The 18,182-nt window shown below is 39.1% G+C and overlaps 1 protein-coding gene across 5 annotated transcripts in view; it reads left to right on the forward strand.

The window, feature by feature from the left end:
* The window catches only part of tafa5a (TAFA chemokine like family member 5a), a 778,752-nt gene that overhangs the window by 392,350 nt on the left and 368,220 nt on the right, over nt 1–18,182 (forward strand). For all 5 annotated transcript variants that reach the window (XM_073066373.1, XM_073066370.1, XM_073066372.1 and 2 more), the window contains exon 2: nt 13,056–13,205. In XM_073066373.1, coding sequence (XP_072922474.1) covers nt 13,056–13,205 — 150 coding nt within the window. The remainder of the gene's footprint in view (nt 1–13,055; nt 13,206–18,182) is intronic.

Raw genomic sequence — 18,182 nt, forward strand, 5'->3', positions numbered from 1 at the left:
TATGAGTCAACATTTTCCCTGAATAAATGCAACAACTCTTGAAAAAAGATTAACTGGTTATGTCAATGTTTTAAGGATGAGTTTATAGGTACCCATGGACTTCTCTACTTGCAAATTAACCAGTCATCTCAAAGTTTCAAGTAAACTTATTATCAGAGTACTCATAAATGTAACCATATACAAACTTGAGGTTTGTTTTCTTGCAGGAATTCTCAGTAAATCCAAGAAACAAATTAGAAGCAATGAAAGATTGCACCCAACCGGTTGGAGAAAGGACCAATGCACAAACGACAACAAACTGTGCAAATACAAAACAAAAAAAAAAGAATAAATAAGCAATACATATTGAGAACATGAGATGAAAATTTCTTGAAAGTGAGTCTATAGATTGTGGGAACAGTTCAGTATTTAGCTGAGTGAAGTTATCCTCACTGTTTCAAAAGCCTGATGGTTGAGAGGTAATAACTGTTCCTGAGCCTGCAAGTGTGGGTCATTAGGTTCCTAAATCTCATTCCTGATAGCAGCAGTGAGAAGAGAACGTGGGTGATAGGGGTCTTTGATGATGGATGTTGCTTTACTCCACATAGATCTGTTCAATGGTGAGGAGGGCTTTATAGTGGAATACAGCATAGAATCAGGCTTTTTGGTCCAGCTCATTCAACCATGTTGCCCAGCATGCTAGTTCTGTCTGCCTACTCTTATCCCACGTCCCCCTGAACTTGTCCTCTCTTACCTAGATGCCTCTTAAAAGTTGCTAATTTATCAGGTTAACGAACAGCACAGTGCTAGTTTGAACTGAACTGAGCTGAACTGAATATGACTAGATTGTTTTAGTGATATGTGGTTTGGTGTTTCATATTCTGTGTTACGTGCTCTTTTTTGCCAATAGAGTGATTTCTTTTTCTATTATTGCACGCTGAGGGTCTGATGAGTTTCTTTGAATTGGTTCCATGGATTTATTTCTCTCTTTGTTTCGTGGCTGTCAGTGGGAAGACAAATCTCAGTGTTGTCCTCGCATACATAATTTGATATTAAATGTACTTTGACCTTGAAAGATTTATGGCAGCTTGATCCAAATATGTATCACTGTGTCAGAAGCTGCCCCAGTGTCCCTGTTAAATCTCTTGCCTCAAATCTTAAGCCTATCCTTTTGTTCAATCGCAGACAATTTTCTAGTAGATCTTTTCTGCATTCTTTCTTGCTTAGTAACAATTCTCCTTCAAGAAAATAACCCAATACACAATAGCACAATACCCCAAGTAACTCTGTCATTGCTTGAATTTTTATGAATTTTTATGAATTTTTACAATTTCTATGAACATCATTGGTTTGAATCACTTTTCAATTATTGATAGAACTTACAGAAGTATATACGGGTTAAGTACCCCCTTATCTGAAATGCTTGAGGCTAAAAGTGTTTTGGATTTTGCTTTTTGTTTGGGAGTTTTGGTCACCATCATTTCTGACTCTGAATTTGTGTGCTGCTACTAAGCGGTATTTGTCTTACACTTGTTTAATTAAGTGAATGTAATTTGTTGTTTTAAACATGTGCGAGCATGTGAATTTTCAAGTCATTAGAATGTTCCCATCGAAAATAATAATTTACTTTTCCTTTAGCTGGTTCCAGGTCACTTGGAGTCTTTGCAAATGTCAGATAAACATGCTAAACAGGATAGATTCAGAACAGGTCTGGCAGCTGAGAAACTGGGCATCCATGAGTCACTAATATCACAAGCAGCAGCAGGGACATGGACTCTCATATCTCTAAATTCATGGTCCAGTATATAATATCTCTCACTCTACCATTAGTACCAAACAAACAGATCAATCTTGGTTCAAGGTAGAGAGTAGAATATTTGGATGGAGACTATATACAGCATACCTGGCAGCAACGCAGGTGTACGTGTGAAACAGAAATGATATGTGTTAAATGATCACATAAACATTGTATCTTATCACTCATTCAACAACGTTACCATTGGCAGATCCCCATCATTAATGATCTGTGGTTTGCCATTGACTAGAGACTCAAATGGACCAACTACATGAAGATCATGATTACAAAACAGGGCAGAGGTTGGGTATTCCATCTCCTGATATCCCACGCCTTTCCTTCAGCTACAGGGCACAAGTGAGCAGTGCAATGGCATATGCTCCACCCGCCTGGATGATCACAGCATTTGAGAAGCCTGTTGGTTGTGCTTCACCAACAATGAAAGCCAGTCTGAGAGGACAGCTGGATGTTTTCACTGAGGCAATCCACTGTGTCAGTGTGTCATAAAGCAAACACACACACCCCCCTACCTTATTTTCTACTGCAAAAGGAAAGAAACACTCTAACCAGGTTTGTGAAATTGATCACATCCATGGAAAACTAGTACAGATTACTTTCTTCAGAATTGTTGCCATAGATATTGCTGGAAATTAATTATAAACTGAAACTAGTGCCAGAACGACTATGGGGAATGTTATCAATATGAGAACAAAAATTCTCATGAGTACTTTGCTGTGGATATTAAATTAAAATTATGCTTAGAAATGTTATTGTACTTGAAGAATGCAGTAAAGTTAATATAATATATCACAATTAACACTTCCAAAATTCTTGCTCTGTTAAACAAGATTCATTTGACACTTCTCTAACAAGGTCGACATTAACAAAAATATATTCACTCCGACAGAAAAGACATTTGATAAGGTACCATGTGGCTACTGATGATGCACATTAGAAGAGTTCATGTTACTGGGGCAGTACAATGAATATTGGTCACCACACTGCCCACAGGCCTGGAATCTTTGGGTCTTCTTCAGACGGGAAGGATATACAAAGTGGAGAGCCCCATGGATCAGTACTTGCTCCTCAGTTATTTACGACTTATATTAACGTCCTGGAGGAGAGGCAAAGTGTTGAGGGTCAAAGTTTCCTTATGAGTTGAAAGTATTTGGGAGAACATGTTGTAAAGAGGATATTTGGATTGTACAATGGAATCTGGATAGGGAGACTGAGTTGGCAAAACCCTGGCAAATTAAGTCTAATATACAAAAGTATGATGTTACACACTGTGATAAGAGGAATCTAATGATGAATTATTATCTAAATGAAGAAGGACTGCAGGTGAATATGATACAAAAGAGATCTAGATGTTCTTGTATACACATATTACATAGTATTAGCAGAAAGGAGATTAGGAAACCTAATGTCATATTTGTTTTAATCCCAAATGTATTTAAGTTGAGAAACAGGGCGATATATAATGAGACAGCTTGAGATTGCCATCATTTCTGACTCTCAATTTATGTGCTACCGGTAAGCTGTCTTGGTCTTACACCTTGGTCTCACACATATGTACTTAACAGTAAAAATGATGACATATCATTAATATAATGAAAACATAATGTGTTCAGGGAGACAAAAACAGCACAGCAGCATTGGGAGAATACCCGAATCAGCTGTTGAACAACAACAGACAATAGCAGGCTCTCAGTCTCCACCTATGATCCCGTGTGTTTATTAAAAAGGTTACAGTACACTCTATTTGTATTTTGCTTTTAAAAGGTTTTATGTAAGATATAAAACCAATCAGCATTTTATGCTTGTTCTGGTGCTAGGTTTTTGTGAGCAGCAGACACTTTAAAACTATAATGCTGTACCTTCTCTTAAATTTCTGCAACCAGCCTGCCGAAAATTCACAAAAACCTTATATTTTCAATTCATCGTGATAGATCTTTGCTTGTTTTATAATCGGCATAAGTAGGCGATCTGTGTTCACACCAACAGTGACAGTACAGGTTCAAGATCTTCATTGTTTGATTTATGAATCTTTTTTCTATTTTTCATTAACTTCCGTTCATTACATATGTGAGGTTACTCATCGGAATTGTCTGTGTCTGTGGTGCGTAGAGACCTGCACGTTGCCTGGGAACCTTCCCAGCATCAGTTGTGATGTCATCTCAGCGTGCATAAAAAAATTTGGATTTCACAGGTTTTCGGATTTTGGAATTTCTGATATAAGGTTCTCAACCTGTAATAGAATATCTCCACCATTTTCAGTGTAAGCCGTGTTATTCCATCCCTGTTGTCTCACATTGTTATTCCATTCCTGTTACCTCAGCATGATGTTGGTTTTCCAATCTGTTGCTTACTCCATGAAATTGTCTTTAAAGGGATTTTACACAGGTTCCAGTTCCGCAGTGTGCAATGGCAGGATGGCCTTAACTTGAGCATTTATGAAGGTTTAATTAAAATTCAGCAGCGCCCTCAACACATAGCTGTGGATCTTATAGACCATAAGATATAAAAGGAGAATTAGGCCATTTGGCCCATCAAGTCTGCCTCACCATTTCCTGCTCAGCCCCAACCTCCTGCCTTCTCCCCATATCCCTTCATGCTCTGACTGATCAAGAATCTATCAACATCGGCCTTAAATACACCCATTGACTTGGCCTCCAAAGCCACCTGTGGCGACAAATTCCACAGATTCTGCACTCTCTCGCAAAAGAAGTCCCTCCTCATCTCTATTCTAAGTGGACGTCCCTGTAGATCTTGTAGACTGTCATTATGAAGCTGTGGAGACCGGTGAGTTTTGGGCAGACCAGAGGACGTGGTGCCCTGAGTTGATGGTCGACCTGTGTAGTTGATATTTCCTGGGAGCAGCTTGCAGAGCACCAAGTCTTGGCTGCTTAGTTGTTTGAGATGAATCACGACAAAAAGTTTTCTTGATTATCTTCCGAAATGCACAATTTCAGGAGTAGACATTTACAGTATTCAAAGTACGTTTATTATTAAAGTATATTTATATATCACGCAACTTCGAGATTCATCTCCTAACAGTCACAAAACAAAACAAAAATTAAGAAAAAGGCCATCAAACATCTAATGTGCCAAAAAAAAATCATGCAAGCAATAAAAATAGGCAAACAGCATTCAAAACCGAAGTCCATAAAGAGAGTCCGTCCAAGGACCCCTAGTTCAACGCAGAGCTGAGTAAACGTTGCAATGTGGGGAGCTGAGCTGGCCCGCCCCTCACCTCAGTTACCAGCCTCCTGACCTTTTCAGTCTGGCTCAGTGCTTAAGTAGTCAACCAGGCATTGGGTTCTGTCACTTCGATACGCTCTTGGGCCTGGACCCAGCCTCCTCTTTGGCTGTTGGTGGAGGATCTGACAGCAAACGACTTCCCTATCACCATCCAACTCAGCTCAAGGGATTTGTTTAAATGTTCTGATGAAGCACTTTAAGTTGGTCCTCGGGGAGATATTTGTGCATTTCAAGCCTTCTCCTTTTTGCAGATACAAAGGGTAGCACACTCACTTTGCAGCCAGAAGGTTTTGAATTCATTCCAATCTCATGCCATTTCATGTGTTTGTAATTGAGCCTGACGCTTCAATATCATACTAGGGGTCTCATAGATGCTGTTCTTCAGCTCAGGCAGTATCACTGACAATATAATGACCATGTCTGTTTCAATAGTTCATTTACGGATTGCAGGCCAATATTTGATAGATTTAGAGAATAAAGCAGAATAGGAATTTGTCTGTCTGCACCAGTTGCAGCTCTGTCAAATAGAACTAAATTAGTGCCTCTCCCCTGCAGTTGCCCTACAATCTTGTTAAAATTTCTTTCCTTATTCTTGAAGCCTGCTTTCGCTACCTTTCCTTGGCATGAAACAAGAAATTCAAAGTGATCATTTAAAACGATTCTCCTGCTTGGATACTCAGCAATGACTGCATATCAGAAGGTTTTATTGTACTTCTGAGTGTCCCTGAGAAAGGCGATATGGTGTTAATTAATGATGTCTCTTGCGCGGTGGCATGGAGTTACATCTCTACTAAAGGAGGTGTAAGACGCTCCTTCCATCCACTAAACTGCAGGTCATCCTTGGGCAAGGTGAGGCATCTGCTTAGCCCCCCACCTCCCCCACCGCTCGATCAGGGTCACGTGAACCCATGGGACCCGGTGGTGGCTGGTTGTATGAGCAGCTTGTGCATATCACAAGTCCTGGTTATGCGACCACTGACGTCAGGCGTACGATCTCTGAAGGGTTTTGATAGTGGCTGGGGTGACCCATCTTGGCAATGGCAATGGCAAACCACTTTTGCAAAAACATTTGCCAAGAACAATCATGGTCAAAAACCATGATTGCCTACAGCACAACACGGCACATAATGACGTTGATGATGATCTTTATATCTCAATTTGCTAAATTTGTAAAATATTCAGTTTGAGCTTTCTGACTGCACTTGGATGTGTTCAAGTAATAATAGTAATGATAACATAGTGCCTGCAGAGAGTTGGGCAGTAGCTCCAGCAGTTCCATGCAGTGATGTTGATATATTGCATTTAAAATGATACCATCACTTTTCTCCCTAAAGATGCTACAACCTTTGTGTCACATTCTATGTGGAATCCTGCAGACTTTGTAATTAGAGGCTAATGCTTTTTTGTTTAAGTGAAAATGAGTATTTTTCCTTTCCTAGTGTTGAATTCAATCGGTAAATAAATTATAATGGGCAAGTTAAATTTTCAGTCTACTTTCTGCCTAGTTGCACTTCATACACTTGAGTTAATCACTTAATTAATGGGTTAGTGTGAATGTTCCAGATTTTATGAAATGTTAAAGTGACTCAAAAAGTTTTAATGAATTAATTCAGGCCACAATTTGGAGTGAGAATAATAATGATACTCTGGGCTCTTTGCAATTAAGGAAAACAGCAGCAACTTCTGGCTTAGTCAAAGTCTTAGTTAAATAAGTGTTATTGCTAATTTACTCCCTACTAGCTGCCCTATTATAATCCTCAGCTCAGTTCGCAAAACTTACAGAGCTATGGTATTCCCAGACCATTCTTACTTATTTTGAAAGTAAAGTCCTTGAAAATCTAGCACTTTATTTTATAGTTTAATAGCTTATTAAACAGTAATTATTGCATAATAATCTTTCAGGCTGGCCCCAATCATATTAAGTATTCATTATTGTTCCCTTGGGTTAATATTTCAAATGTCTATATTTTTGGAAGAGTTGCAAATGGATTTAAAGAAGAAACTGAAATTTTGCAAGAGTTTGTTCATGGCACTGAAGGAACTCAAGTGTTGTGGACAGACTCTGTAATACTTCGGCTTCAACTTTAAAGATTGGAGTATGCAAAAAAGATTTATTCCAGTCTCCATTATAGAGCTCTTCTGTTCTGTTTAGAGCTTTGCTGTCTGTCAGAACTTCTATTGTGGTTGTTGATTATGCATTGTGCTGGATGACAGGAGCACTGGTGGACAACTGGAGCAAGAAGAATACTAACATCATCTAACCTTGAAAGAGCAAACATTCATATCAGTTTTCTAGATTTTTGTGGGAAGATTTCCTCATAATCATGAAACTTTGCATGGCTGCTGACCTCAAAATCCATGCCTTTTTTAAAAGAGGGTTGCAAGTTTGCCAAAAACTGATTTGCAATTCAGACTAAATCTCCCACTAATCTCCCTCCTGGCACTTTTCCCAGCAAACAGCCAAAGTGCTACAACTGCCCATTCACCTCCACCCTCACCTCCATAAGGCCTCAAGTGGTCCTTCCAGGTGAGGCAACACTTCATCTGTGAATCTGCTGGTGTCTTCCTCCTCTACGTTGATGAGATCCATCATAAACTGTAGGTTAAGCCAAAAGCAGAACTAGGAAGTTTAAGCAACACACACAAGATGCTGCAGGAACTCAGCAGGACAAGCAACATCTATGGAAAAGAGCATACTTGACGTTTCGGACTGAGATCCTTCTGCAGATTTTCTTTTGTTTGTGACTAAGAAGATTAAAACCTTTTTAATTAAGTTTTATTGGGGGTCACAATGCTGCTGGCTGTTTAGTCAGATTTGTGCTCCTTCCTCCTGCCCTGAATTCTCATGTTGAGTGTGGGAGAGCACATCCCTTGTAACTGCTGGCCTGCAGTTCCACCCAGGACACTTTGGGCTGTCTGCCACAGGGTGCCACGTTAATAAGAGGGAGAAACATTTGTTACTTGGACACATACATGATCTTGCCATGGCCCTGACTGAACAATATCAAAACTGTTTGAGCAAAATGGAGAAAGAAAGCTGCATATTTTAGGAAAATTTCAATACACTGGGTAGACAGGAAGAATGACATGGAATTCAATATGGGGATGTAGGATACTATACATTTAGTGAAAGCAATAGGACAAAGGTCAGTCTCATATACTGATAGGAACCACATAAGAAGACTCAGGTTATTTGTGGTTATCAGTGAAGAGATGGAATATAAGAGCAAGTAATTCATTCCAAGATATGAATTATAATGTAAGACCACATGATGTTACACCACTGAATCTAATTGAAAACACAACAGTATCCAAGTACAGTAAAACTTTGATAATCCTCTAATTGGTCAGAAATCTCAATGATTCAGCAGTTTATTCACCAGGTTCTCCTTTTAAACTCATTGGTTCCCCATTCCCACTCTCTCTTCCATCACAAGCTCCCCAGTTCCCTCTCCACTTCCCATTTTGCTCCCTTTATCCTTAGCTGATACACTGGAAAACTTTTTGCAATAATACAGCTGAACATCTTTTTAAAAAGGAAGTTAATTAGAAGCTCGTTAAGGCTATTAATAAAAAAACATTTGATAATCTGAAAAATATGCCTGTCCTGATTCACTGATATTCCAAAGATGGGGAATTATTGGGGTTTTAATATGCACTCAGTGGCCACTGTATTAGGTACACTTGTACACTGCTTGTTAATGCAAATACAGTGTACATAATCAGCCAATCACGTGGCAGCAATATAATGTGTAAAAGCATGCAGATATGGTCAAGAGCTTCAGTAGTTGTTCGGACCACACATCAGAATGGGGAAGCAATGTGATCAAGCTGACTTTGACTGTGGAATGGTTATTGGTGCCAGGCTGGATGGTTTGAGTATCTCAGAAACTGCAGATCTCCTGGCATTTTCATACAGTCTCTAAATACATAGAAAGGAGTGGGAAAAGAAAACAAAAGCATTCAGTGAGTGGCAGCTCTGTGGGCAAAAAATGGCTTGTTAATGAGAGAGGTCAGAGGACAATAACCTGACTGGTTCAAACTGACAGCAAAATGACAGTAACTCTAATAACCATGTGTTATAACAGTGGAATAATTCATGCAGATAGGTGGGCTGCAAGTGGAACTGAACAATCTATAAAAAGAATGACATTATGAAATAACTTGCTAGTGCACAGGATTCATTTCAAGAAATGAGAGTGCTAATGGCAATTTCATTCACTCATTATGTGCCATGTAGTATGACGTGGGTGATCATGGCCTGTCCATGACCATGATTGTTATTGGCAAATTTTTCTATAGAAGTGGTTTGCCATTGCCTTCTCCTGAGTGTTGTTACAAGATGGGTGTCCTCAGCCATCATCAATACTCTTCAGAGATTGCCTGGCATCAGAAATCACATAGCCAGGACCTGTGATGTGCACCAGCTGCTCATACGGGCATCCACCACCTTCTCCCATGGCTTCACGTGACCCTGATCAATGGGCTTAGCAGGTGCTACACATTGCCCAAGTGTGACCTGCAGGCGAGTGGTGCTTAGGCTAGAGACCATAGACCACAGAACGTAAAGCTTAGGCTAGAGACCATAGACCACAGGACATAAAACACAGCTTAGGCCTAATCTCTACACCTCCTTTGAACACTAGAATACTACAGCACAGTACAGGCCCTTCAGCCCTTGATGTTGTGCCGACCCATATATTCCGTAAAAAAAGTACTAAACTCACACTACTCTGTAACCCTCTATTTTTCTTTCATCCATGTACCTGTCCAAGAGGCTCTTAAATACCCCTAAATGTTTTAGCCTCCACCACCATCCATGGCAAGTCATTCCAGGCACCCACAACCCTCTGTGTAAAAAAACTTACCCCTGATGTCTCCCCTAAACTTCCCTCCATTAACTTTGTACATATGCCCTCTGATGATTGTTATTCGTGCCCTGGGAAACAGGTACTGGCTATCCACCCTATCTCATAATCTTGTAGACCTCTATCAAGTTCCCTCTCATCCTTCTATGCTCCAAAGAGAAAAGTCCCAGCTCTGCTATCCTTGCCTCATATGACTTGTTCTCCAAACCAGGCAACATCCTGGTAAATCTCTGCACCCTCTCCATAGCTTCCACATCCTTCCTATAATGAGGTGACCAGAACTAAACACAATATTCTAAGCGTGGTCTCACCAGAGATTTGTAGGGTTCCAATATGAGCTCTCTACTCTTGAATTCAATCCCCCTATTAATGAAGCCTAGCATCCCATAGGCTTTCTTAACTATCCTATCAACCTGTGCAACGACCTTGAGGGATGTATGGATTTGAACCCCAAGGTCCCTCTGTTCATCCACACTCTTAAGTAACTGACCATTAACCCTGTACTCAGCCTTCTGATTTGTCCTTTCAAAATGTGTCACCTCACACTTATCCGGATTGAACTCCATCTGTTACTTTTCTGTCCAACTCTGCAGCCTGTCTATATCCTCTTGTAACCTTCGACAACCTACAGCTCCATCCACAACTCCTCCAATCGTCATGTCATCCGCAAACTTACTCACCCTTCCTTCTGCCTCTTCATTCAGGTCATTTATAAAAAGCAGAAAGAGCAGGAGTCCCAGGACAGATCCTTGCAGCTCTCCACTAGTCACCGACTTCCAGGCAGAATATTTTCCTTCCACTACTACCCTCTGCTTTCTTCCTGTAAGCCAGTTTTTATCCAAGCAGCCAAGGTTCCACTGATCCTATGCCTCATGACTTTCTGGATGAGTCTCTGGTAGAGATATAGCTTCATCCAGCCTCCCAGTTTGCATTAGCAATGCAAAGTGGGGTTATTGGAGAATATATTGTATAAGGCAAGATACATCTCTGATAGTTCTGCTGTGCCACAAGCCAAGTACAAAAAACCAGACCTTTCCTTTGCTGTGCCTGTAATCTAGATTCTGGGACTCTGATCCCTCCATTGCTCTGCTTTGCTGTGCGAACAGTTGGTCACGAATGAATAAAACACACATTGGACTTGGGGAGGTGTTACCACTAACCGATATATCTGGGACAAAGCAAATAGGAAATTTGGGAGTGAAACGAGAAATCAACTAACTACTTTTGGAGGCATTAGCAATTCTTTGATCTTTGACAGAAATGTTCACAACTTCTCTGGCCATTGTCACACTGCCAGATGACTGAAGGTCAGCAGGCAGCGTACCTTTTATTCAAGGGCAGGAGGGATCAGCAAGATAATTAGGGGGGTTAATTAAAAAAACTGTGAGATTAATGTCAGTGGCAAGGATTAATCAATGAGCGGTTGGTTTTGGTCAGGGGAGATCCTATCTATCCAATTTAATTTTGATACCACTGTGAAAATTCAATGTATTGATATAAGCAGTGGAGTGGTATAGTCTTTATGGACTTCAATAAGGTCTTTGACAAGGTGCCAATAGTTCAAGAGGCTAAAGGCTGAACTGATGGAGGTATACAAATTTGAGGAGCATAGTTAGGGTATCATTTGATGAAGCTTTCCCTTTCCTAGATGCTTTAGCCAGTGAGAGTTGGTTTGAGGTAAGGGGGCGGGGGGTTTAGAGGAGATTTGTGGAAGAATATTCCACCCAGTGGGTGGCTGGAACCTAGAACATGGCAGGAACTCTCTAAACATTCTAAAAGTATTTAGATATGCACTTGAAATCAGAATGCGGTTTAATATCACTGGCATATAATGAAACTTGCTGTTATGCAGCAGCAGTACTATGCACTGCATAATAATAGAAAAAAGTGGATTTCAGTAAGTATATATGTTAAATAGTTGAATTAAATAAATAATGCAAAAATAGAAATTAAAACCTAGTGAGGTAATGTTTCTGGGTTCAATGTCCATTCGGAGATCAGATGGCAGAGGGGAAGAAACTGTCCCTGAGTTATTGAGTGTGTGCTTGCTGATGGTAGCAATGAATAACCTGGGTGATGGGGGTCCTGAATGATAGATGCCGCCTTTTTGAGGCATCATTCCTTGAAAATGTCCTGGATACTATGAAGGCTAGTGCTCATGATGAAGCTGACTGAGCTTACAATTCTCTGCAGCTTACTTTGATCCTGTGCAGTAGACTCCCATACCAGACAGTGATACAGCCAGTTAAAATACACGGCCCAGAAAAATGGGCTAAGTGCTGTTTACTGTGAATAGTGTAGAAATGTACCTGACAGACAGCAGGAAAACAATAGATCAATGGATCTCTTTTGTGTTCTTTGCTTTATTGGCCTGGGGGGGGGGGGTCCCATACTGGCATCCATGGTCCCCTCGGTTAATGATAAGGGTCAATGGCATAAAAAAGGTTGAGAATCCTTGAGGAGTGGAATTAGCTACTAAAGAGTGTATAGATACCTTTTAACTGAATATGGTTTTGATGGACTTTCTAGACACAAATAGCAACATGAAAAAAAGGAGAGAACATTGGAATACAGTATTGAATTACTTATTTAACTTATTTGAGACAGTGTGGAATTGGCCTTTTGAGCCATATCACCCAGAAATCCTCTGATTTAATCCTAGCCTAATCACAGGATAATTTACAATGAGCAATTAGCCTACCAACCAGCAGTTCTTTGGACATTGGGAGGAAACTGGAGCCCCTGGAGGAAACCCATCTGGTCACAGGGAGAGCGTACCAACTCCTTACAGGCAGCGGCGGGAATTGAGTTCAGGTCGCTGGTACTGTAAAGCGTTGTTCTAACCACTAGGTTACTGTGCCACTCCGTTAGTATTGTTTTGTACTTAGTATTTTGTATTGAGGAAGACAATTAGCTGACAACTTATTGCATGGTTGAGCAAGCTTGAAAGGCCAAGAAGTCACTTCTTTCTGTGATCGCTTGCCTCTATGATTTATCTGTGTGCAGATTATTTAAATAATTTTCAAGCTTTGTTTTGCCTATGTATTTATCTAACCAATTTAATAGTGTTCAAAAGATGTGATTCTGTTGCTTGTTGTTCTGTTGCCATGCACACAATAATACCAGGTGTGTGTATTTTTTTTTCCTCTCAGGTCAACTTGCTGCAGGCACTTGTGAGATAGTCACCCTGGACAAAGATAGCAGTCAACCACGAAGGACTATAGCCAGACAAACTGCTAGGTGTGCATGTAAAAAGGGGCAGATTGCCGGCACAACAAGAGCAAAACCAGCCTGTGTGGATGGTAAGTAATTGAAGCTTATATATTATTAATATTATTTTTTTTTTTACCTCAGCTCAAGTTAGTAAAACCTGAGGTATGGGCAGAGCCAAGCCACACTCATTTCTCAATTGCTTGGAACTTTTGGACTCTTGAAGTGGTGTTTGGTAGAGTGACTTTCTGGAGACTTACATAAGTATTGCTGTGTAGGCCTTATTGGTTAATGCTATTGTGCAGTGATACCAGTGTAGATCTTACAATTGGGATAACATATACCCTTTTCATGTTCCATAGTCTTTCAATTTCCTCTTTTAATTCAGCATATTTCTGGTGTTTTTCACTTACTGATTTCTGTATGTTATGTGTGTTTGGAATGGTTATATCTCTTTAGTAAGTTGTTCTTGCTTGTTTATCTTGTGGTAGTATATCCATTGTTATTATTATTATTATTGCTTCTTTGGTCTATATAAAGAAAAATAAGGTTTGCAAAAGGACACTTCTATTATTTTCTACTGTATTTAATAGAAATTGATATTTGTTCGGATGAAGAAAAGAAAATGCAGAGTGAGCCTATTTGTTTCAACTTGAGAAGACATAAGATGGGAACCCAGAGCATAATGTTGTTTTGTAGAAGACATGTTATTGTCAATGACAAATAGAAAACTAGATCTTCTGCAGCTAAAACCACTTCAAGTTGTTGTTTGTCATGATTTGAAGGTCATAATATACACTGTATTCCGTGAACGGTTAATTAGAGTTGTCTAAAAAGAGTGTTTGTGTTCTTTATCAGTTAAAAAAAAGACAACTAATTCTATTTGGATTTCTTTATCAATAACTTAAGCTATTTTTTTCTTTCTGAAAATGGTTGCTCTTACTTTTCAAAAAGCAGACTAGTATAAAATTACTTTTATTTTGAGTACCAGATACAAAATCCATTGGAAAACGTTCAGGCAAGCTTTAAAATAGGAACAATATTATGCTAAGGCATGACACTGATATTGTTCAGCAGGGTGTACACAAGTTTCATTCAGTATTATAGCATTCTATCTGTATTTCTGGAGGTAGTCTGTGAGGTGAGGTCCAAGGCCAATGATGTAACCTGAAACTTTTCCACAATACTGTACCTAGTCACTTTTTCCGTTAATGGGCTGAGATTTCCTGAGACAAAATGGCAGGACTGGTACATCAGGCTACTTTTATTTAAAGGGGTTTGAGAAGAATCAAAGTTGTTGAACATAGAAAGAGCCCAATCTTTCAACTCAGAACTGTGAATGTGGTTATGCAGTTAAACATATTCTTTTGTCAATATTAATATGCCTTTCCATTTTAAGTGGCACTTTTGGCAGACTATTCCATAATGCAAAAAACACTTTCCAATTTTTTAATCTCTTTTGTCATTAACCTTAACCATACATTTTGTACTTTACAATTGACTCACTAGAAAAGAACAGATTTTGGCTTTTAATATATGGAGACATATCCCAATTTTGAACACATTGTGTAGATATTCTATTTCTTCTGCTCTTTTGCACAGTTTCATAATGTCATTAGAACAAGGAATTGCTTTTGTATGAGCTAGCAGTGATGCAGGCTCTGGATTTGCAAGAATCTATGTATTCTTTTGTTCACTGTCTCCTCTCCAATTACCACAGAATCTGATATCTCTGGATCCATGCACCTAACCCCCTCTCCTTACAACGACATCCAGCACCAGGTTCCAAACACTCTGACCATACTGGCAAGGGAATGGGTGATGAGGGGCACCTGCAGGCAAAGGAGGTCATAATTTATCAATGTAATGTTCATAGAACAAACTATCCGGAGGGTAGATCAAAAGTGATAAATGCTAATAGTGCCTGTTTAGCATTGGTGATCAAGCATTAATTTCTATCTTCACACTTTTGGCTACAAGCTGAATTTTGGTAATTGCCTGTGGTAATTTGGTAATTACCATTAGTTGCTGGTTATTAGTGGTCAGGACTTAGTGATTTTTCTCTGCTGGGATTTGGTCAGTCTTGGTTGGTTAAGATGGGCTCTGGATCAGTTGCTGTTTGCTCATGGAGGATCTTGTTGGTCAACTGCTGTTTGCATTTGGTGGATTTTGTTGGTCTGCTACGTGCTGCTTGACAGCTCTATGGCCTTGTATGTATGGACAGTCATTGAGGTACACAGTGAGCATATTTAAATAAAGTGCACTTTGCTTGGGGACATAATGCAGTAGTAAATGCATCATACATTATATCTGTCCATGCTTTGAAATAACACAAAATACTGGACGTATCTATGGTGGCAAAAATATTAAAACATTTTTCCACAGTAGCTCTTTCTAGAGAGTAAAATCTGTAGTATCTACATTACAGTACTTTGAAAATTACTTTGATATTCTTGGTTACAAATCCAAAAAGAGGATGTATTTTTTTCAGTATCATAATTTCTGAATTGAGCTTTTAACACACAGTGGTTGAATGTGTGGTGTTTCATAAAAACAATTCAAAGTAGTGCATTGAAGATCTATGATGACTGGCCCAAGCCTTTCATTACTTTTCTAAGTGTTTCATGCAGCTTTGATGCCCAGAATAAATTTTATTTTTTTCTATGGAAATGTTGCTTCCTTTTGTTCTGTAGAAGTTTAACAGGCATTTAATTCTTTTCAAGCTGTAGCCATAAATTGGCTTCATTGTGACATTGTATTCCATTTAACGATGCATGTTGATACGCTTTGAAAAGGACAGCATAGCATCAATGACATTGTTATTGGAAGCTGTTTTGTTTGGTTTCTTATGGATTTGCTGTTGAAAAAATTCAGATGTATTTTGGAATTTAGCAAAAAAAGAAAACTCATCTGTTTCTTGATGTAGTCAGGAGGGTCCCGAGGAACCAGAGATGGTGGAAAGAAGCCTGATTCATGAGGAACCCAATTTATTTTCATAATCTTGAAGAGCACTTAAAATATTGAACATATTTTTTGGTTTCCCCATTTGATGGCTGATAGTTTCTATAAAGCAGACAACACTGGACAACACATTTTTTTCAAAAGTGTTGCTTCTTCAGAATTTTTTTTTGTTTAGGATAGAGCATTTGAAGCTGAACACAAATATAATTTTAGACTACTTGTATTATGTAGAAATTTGGAGAAACAAGAAAGTAGCTTTTATTGAATATAATACATTTACTGTAGATGTCGGATTATAAGCCGCTACTTTTTTCCCACATTTTGAACAGTTTTGAACTCTGCGGCCTTTAATACGGTGCAGCTAATGCATGATTTTTTTCTTGCCGCCAAAAACATTTTGCCTCGTAACAGTAGACCAATAAAATTGATGAGTAGTTCACAGAGGTCCAATGAAATTGTACGATAAATCAAGCGCACTTTCACAATTAAATTATTGTAAATCAGTCATTTGTACTCACCCTCATCAACATGGAAAACACTCGAAGAAAAGCATTGTGCTGCCTTTATGGCAGTTATTTAGTTTATAATATTTTCGCTTAGTAATTCATTTTCTAGTTAAAGTTAGAAGTGTTTTAACTATATTTGTTTTCTGTACTACATCGCGGGATGCTATGACGTCACACCCGGTTTCGCTGCGTCTTGTGGGAAAAATGCCGTTTGCGATAAACGGGAAGGAGGGGGGGAGCGCATTACGCGAGCGGCATTGGATCTGAGCGAACGCTGCTTTTAAGTTAAAGGCGATCAATAACTTTTCCTGGTAGGCTGCAGTATATATATTTTTTACCAGTCGTTAGGAGATATTGGAATGTTGTTCAGTAAAAAAGTATACGCAACGTATATTTAAAAGTAGCCGCGTTACAGGCACGGTTCGAAAAAAAGCATTTGCAATATGTATTTGTTTATGTTACCATATGGATTTAATTAAAAGTTAAAAAATCCTCACGTGTAATATCTTTCTGTGTAAATATCTCATATTACAACGTGGGACACCTGCGGCCGAAAATCCGGTGCGGCCTAAAATCCGGTGCGGCCTGTACAAGTAAAAAATTGATTTTCGTTCTAAAATTAGAGCCAGCGGCTTTTAATCAGGTGCGCTCTGTAGTCCGGAATCTACGGTAATTGCATAATGGTGCTGGCACGTTGCAATAGTTCAACTAAGCTAAAAATGTTTTGTTGATGATTTTCATTTGTACTCCATGTCTGAGGCTTCTCACTTAAGTGTCCAACAATAATCAGCCAGCATTGATGGATTCCAATTGCCCTGACACTGTTGCTCTATGACTGCACCATCCTGGTGAAACCTTTCACCGTGCTCGTCACTGACTGTGTCAGGGTTTGCAGGGAAGAAGTCTAAATGGGAATGCAGATAATGAATCTTTAATAGCACTTCATGGTTTTGTATGCTTGAAGAATGTTGTCAACCAGCTGCACATGGTTTGGTGTTCTGTATTTGCCAAGGAAATTTTCAGCAACAACGCCCCCCACCTTGTGTGCCTTCCATGCGATTTTCTTCGGTCCCTCTAGAAGTTCTTTAAGTGCTTGCCATTAATGATCTGTTTGCTTTTTGGACCAACAAAAATGCTTTCCTTAATTTTGGCATCAGTTATTCTGACTTGAATTATGAAACAGAATATCAAATATCAGAGATTTTTTTTAAAGGGTGTGCAGTAGGGAAATTTCATGGTGATTTTCATTATTGGCAGCCCAAAATCCATAAGATACACACAAAGGTATTCAGGATGCCAAATCTTTGTTGTCCAGTGCAATCTGTAATGAAAACTTTGGTTATGAAGCCATTGAAATAAATTAAGACTTTCTGTCTTAATTACAATTTACATAAACTCTTGAGGCTTCTGCTTCACATTAGTAGACATTTCTTCTACCCTTTTCAGTGCAATTATAGAGCACTGTCTGATTACCCAACACAAGGTGGATAAATCAAGTGTGTATTTTAGTCTGCTTGTGATCACTGAAACTTCTTCAATAATTAAACATTTTCAAACCTCTTAAATATCTCAGTGTATTGCATGTCCATTATCAATCTTCTT

This window comes from Hemitrygon akajei, chromosome 14 (assembly GCF_048418815.1).
Source record: "Hemitrygon akajei chromosome 14, sHemAka1.3, whole genome shotgun sequence".
NCBI classification, from domain to species: domain Eukaryota; kingdom Metazoa; phylum Chordata; class Chondrichthyes; order Myliobatiformes; family Dasyatidae; genus Hemitrygon; species Hemitrygon akajei.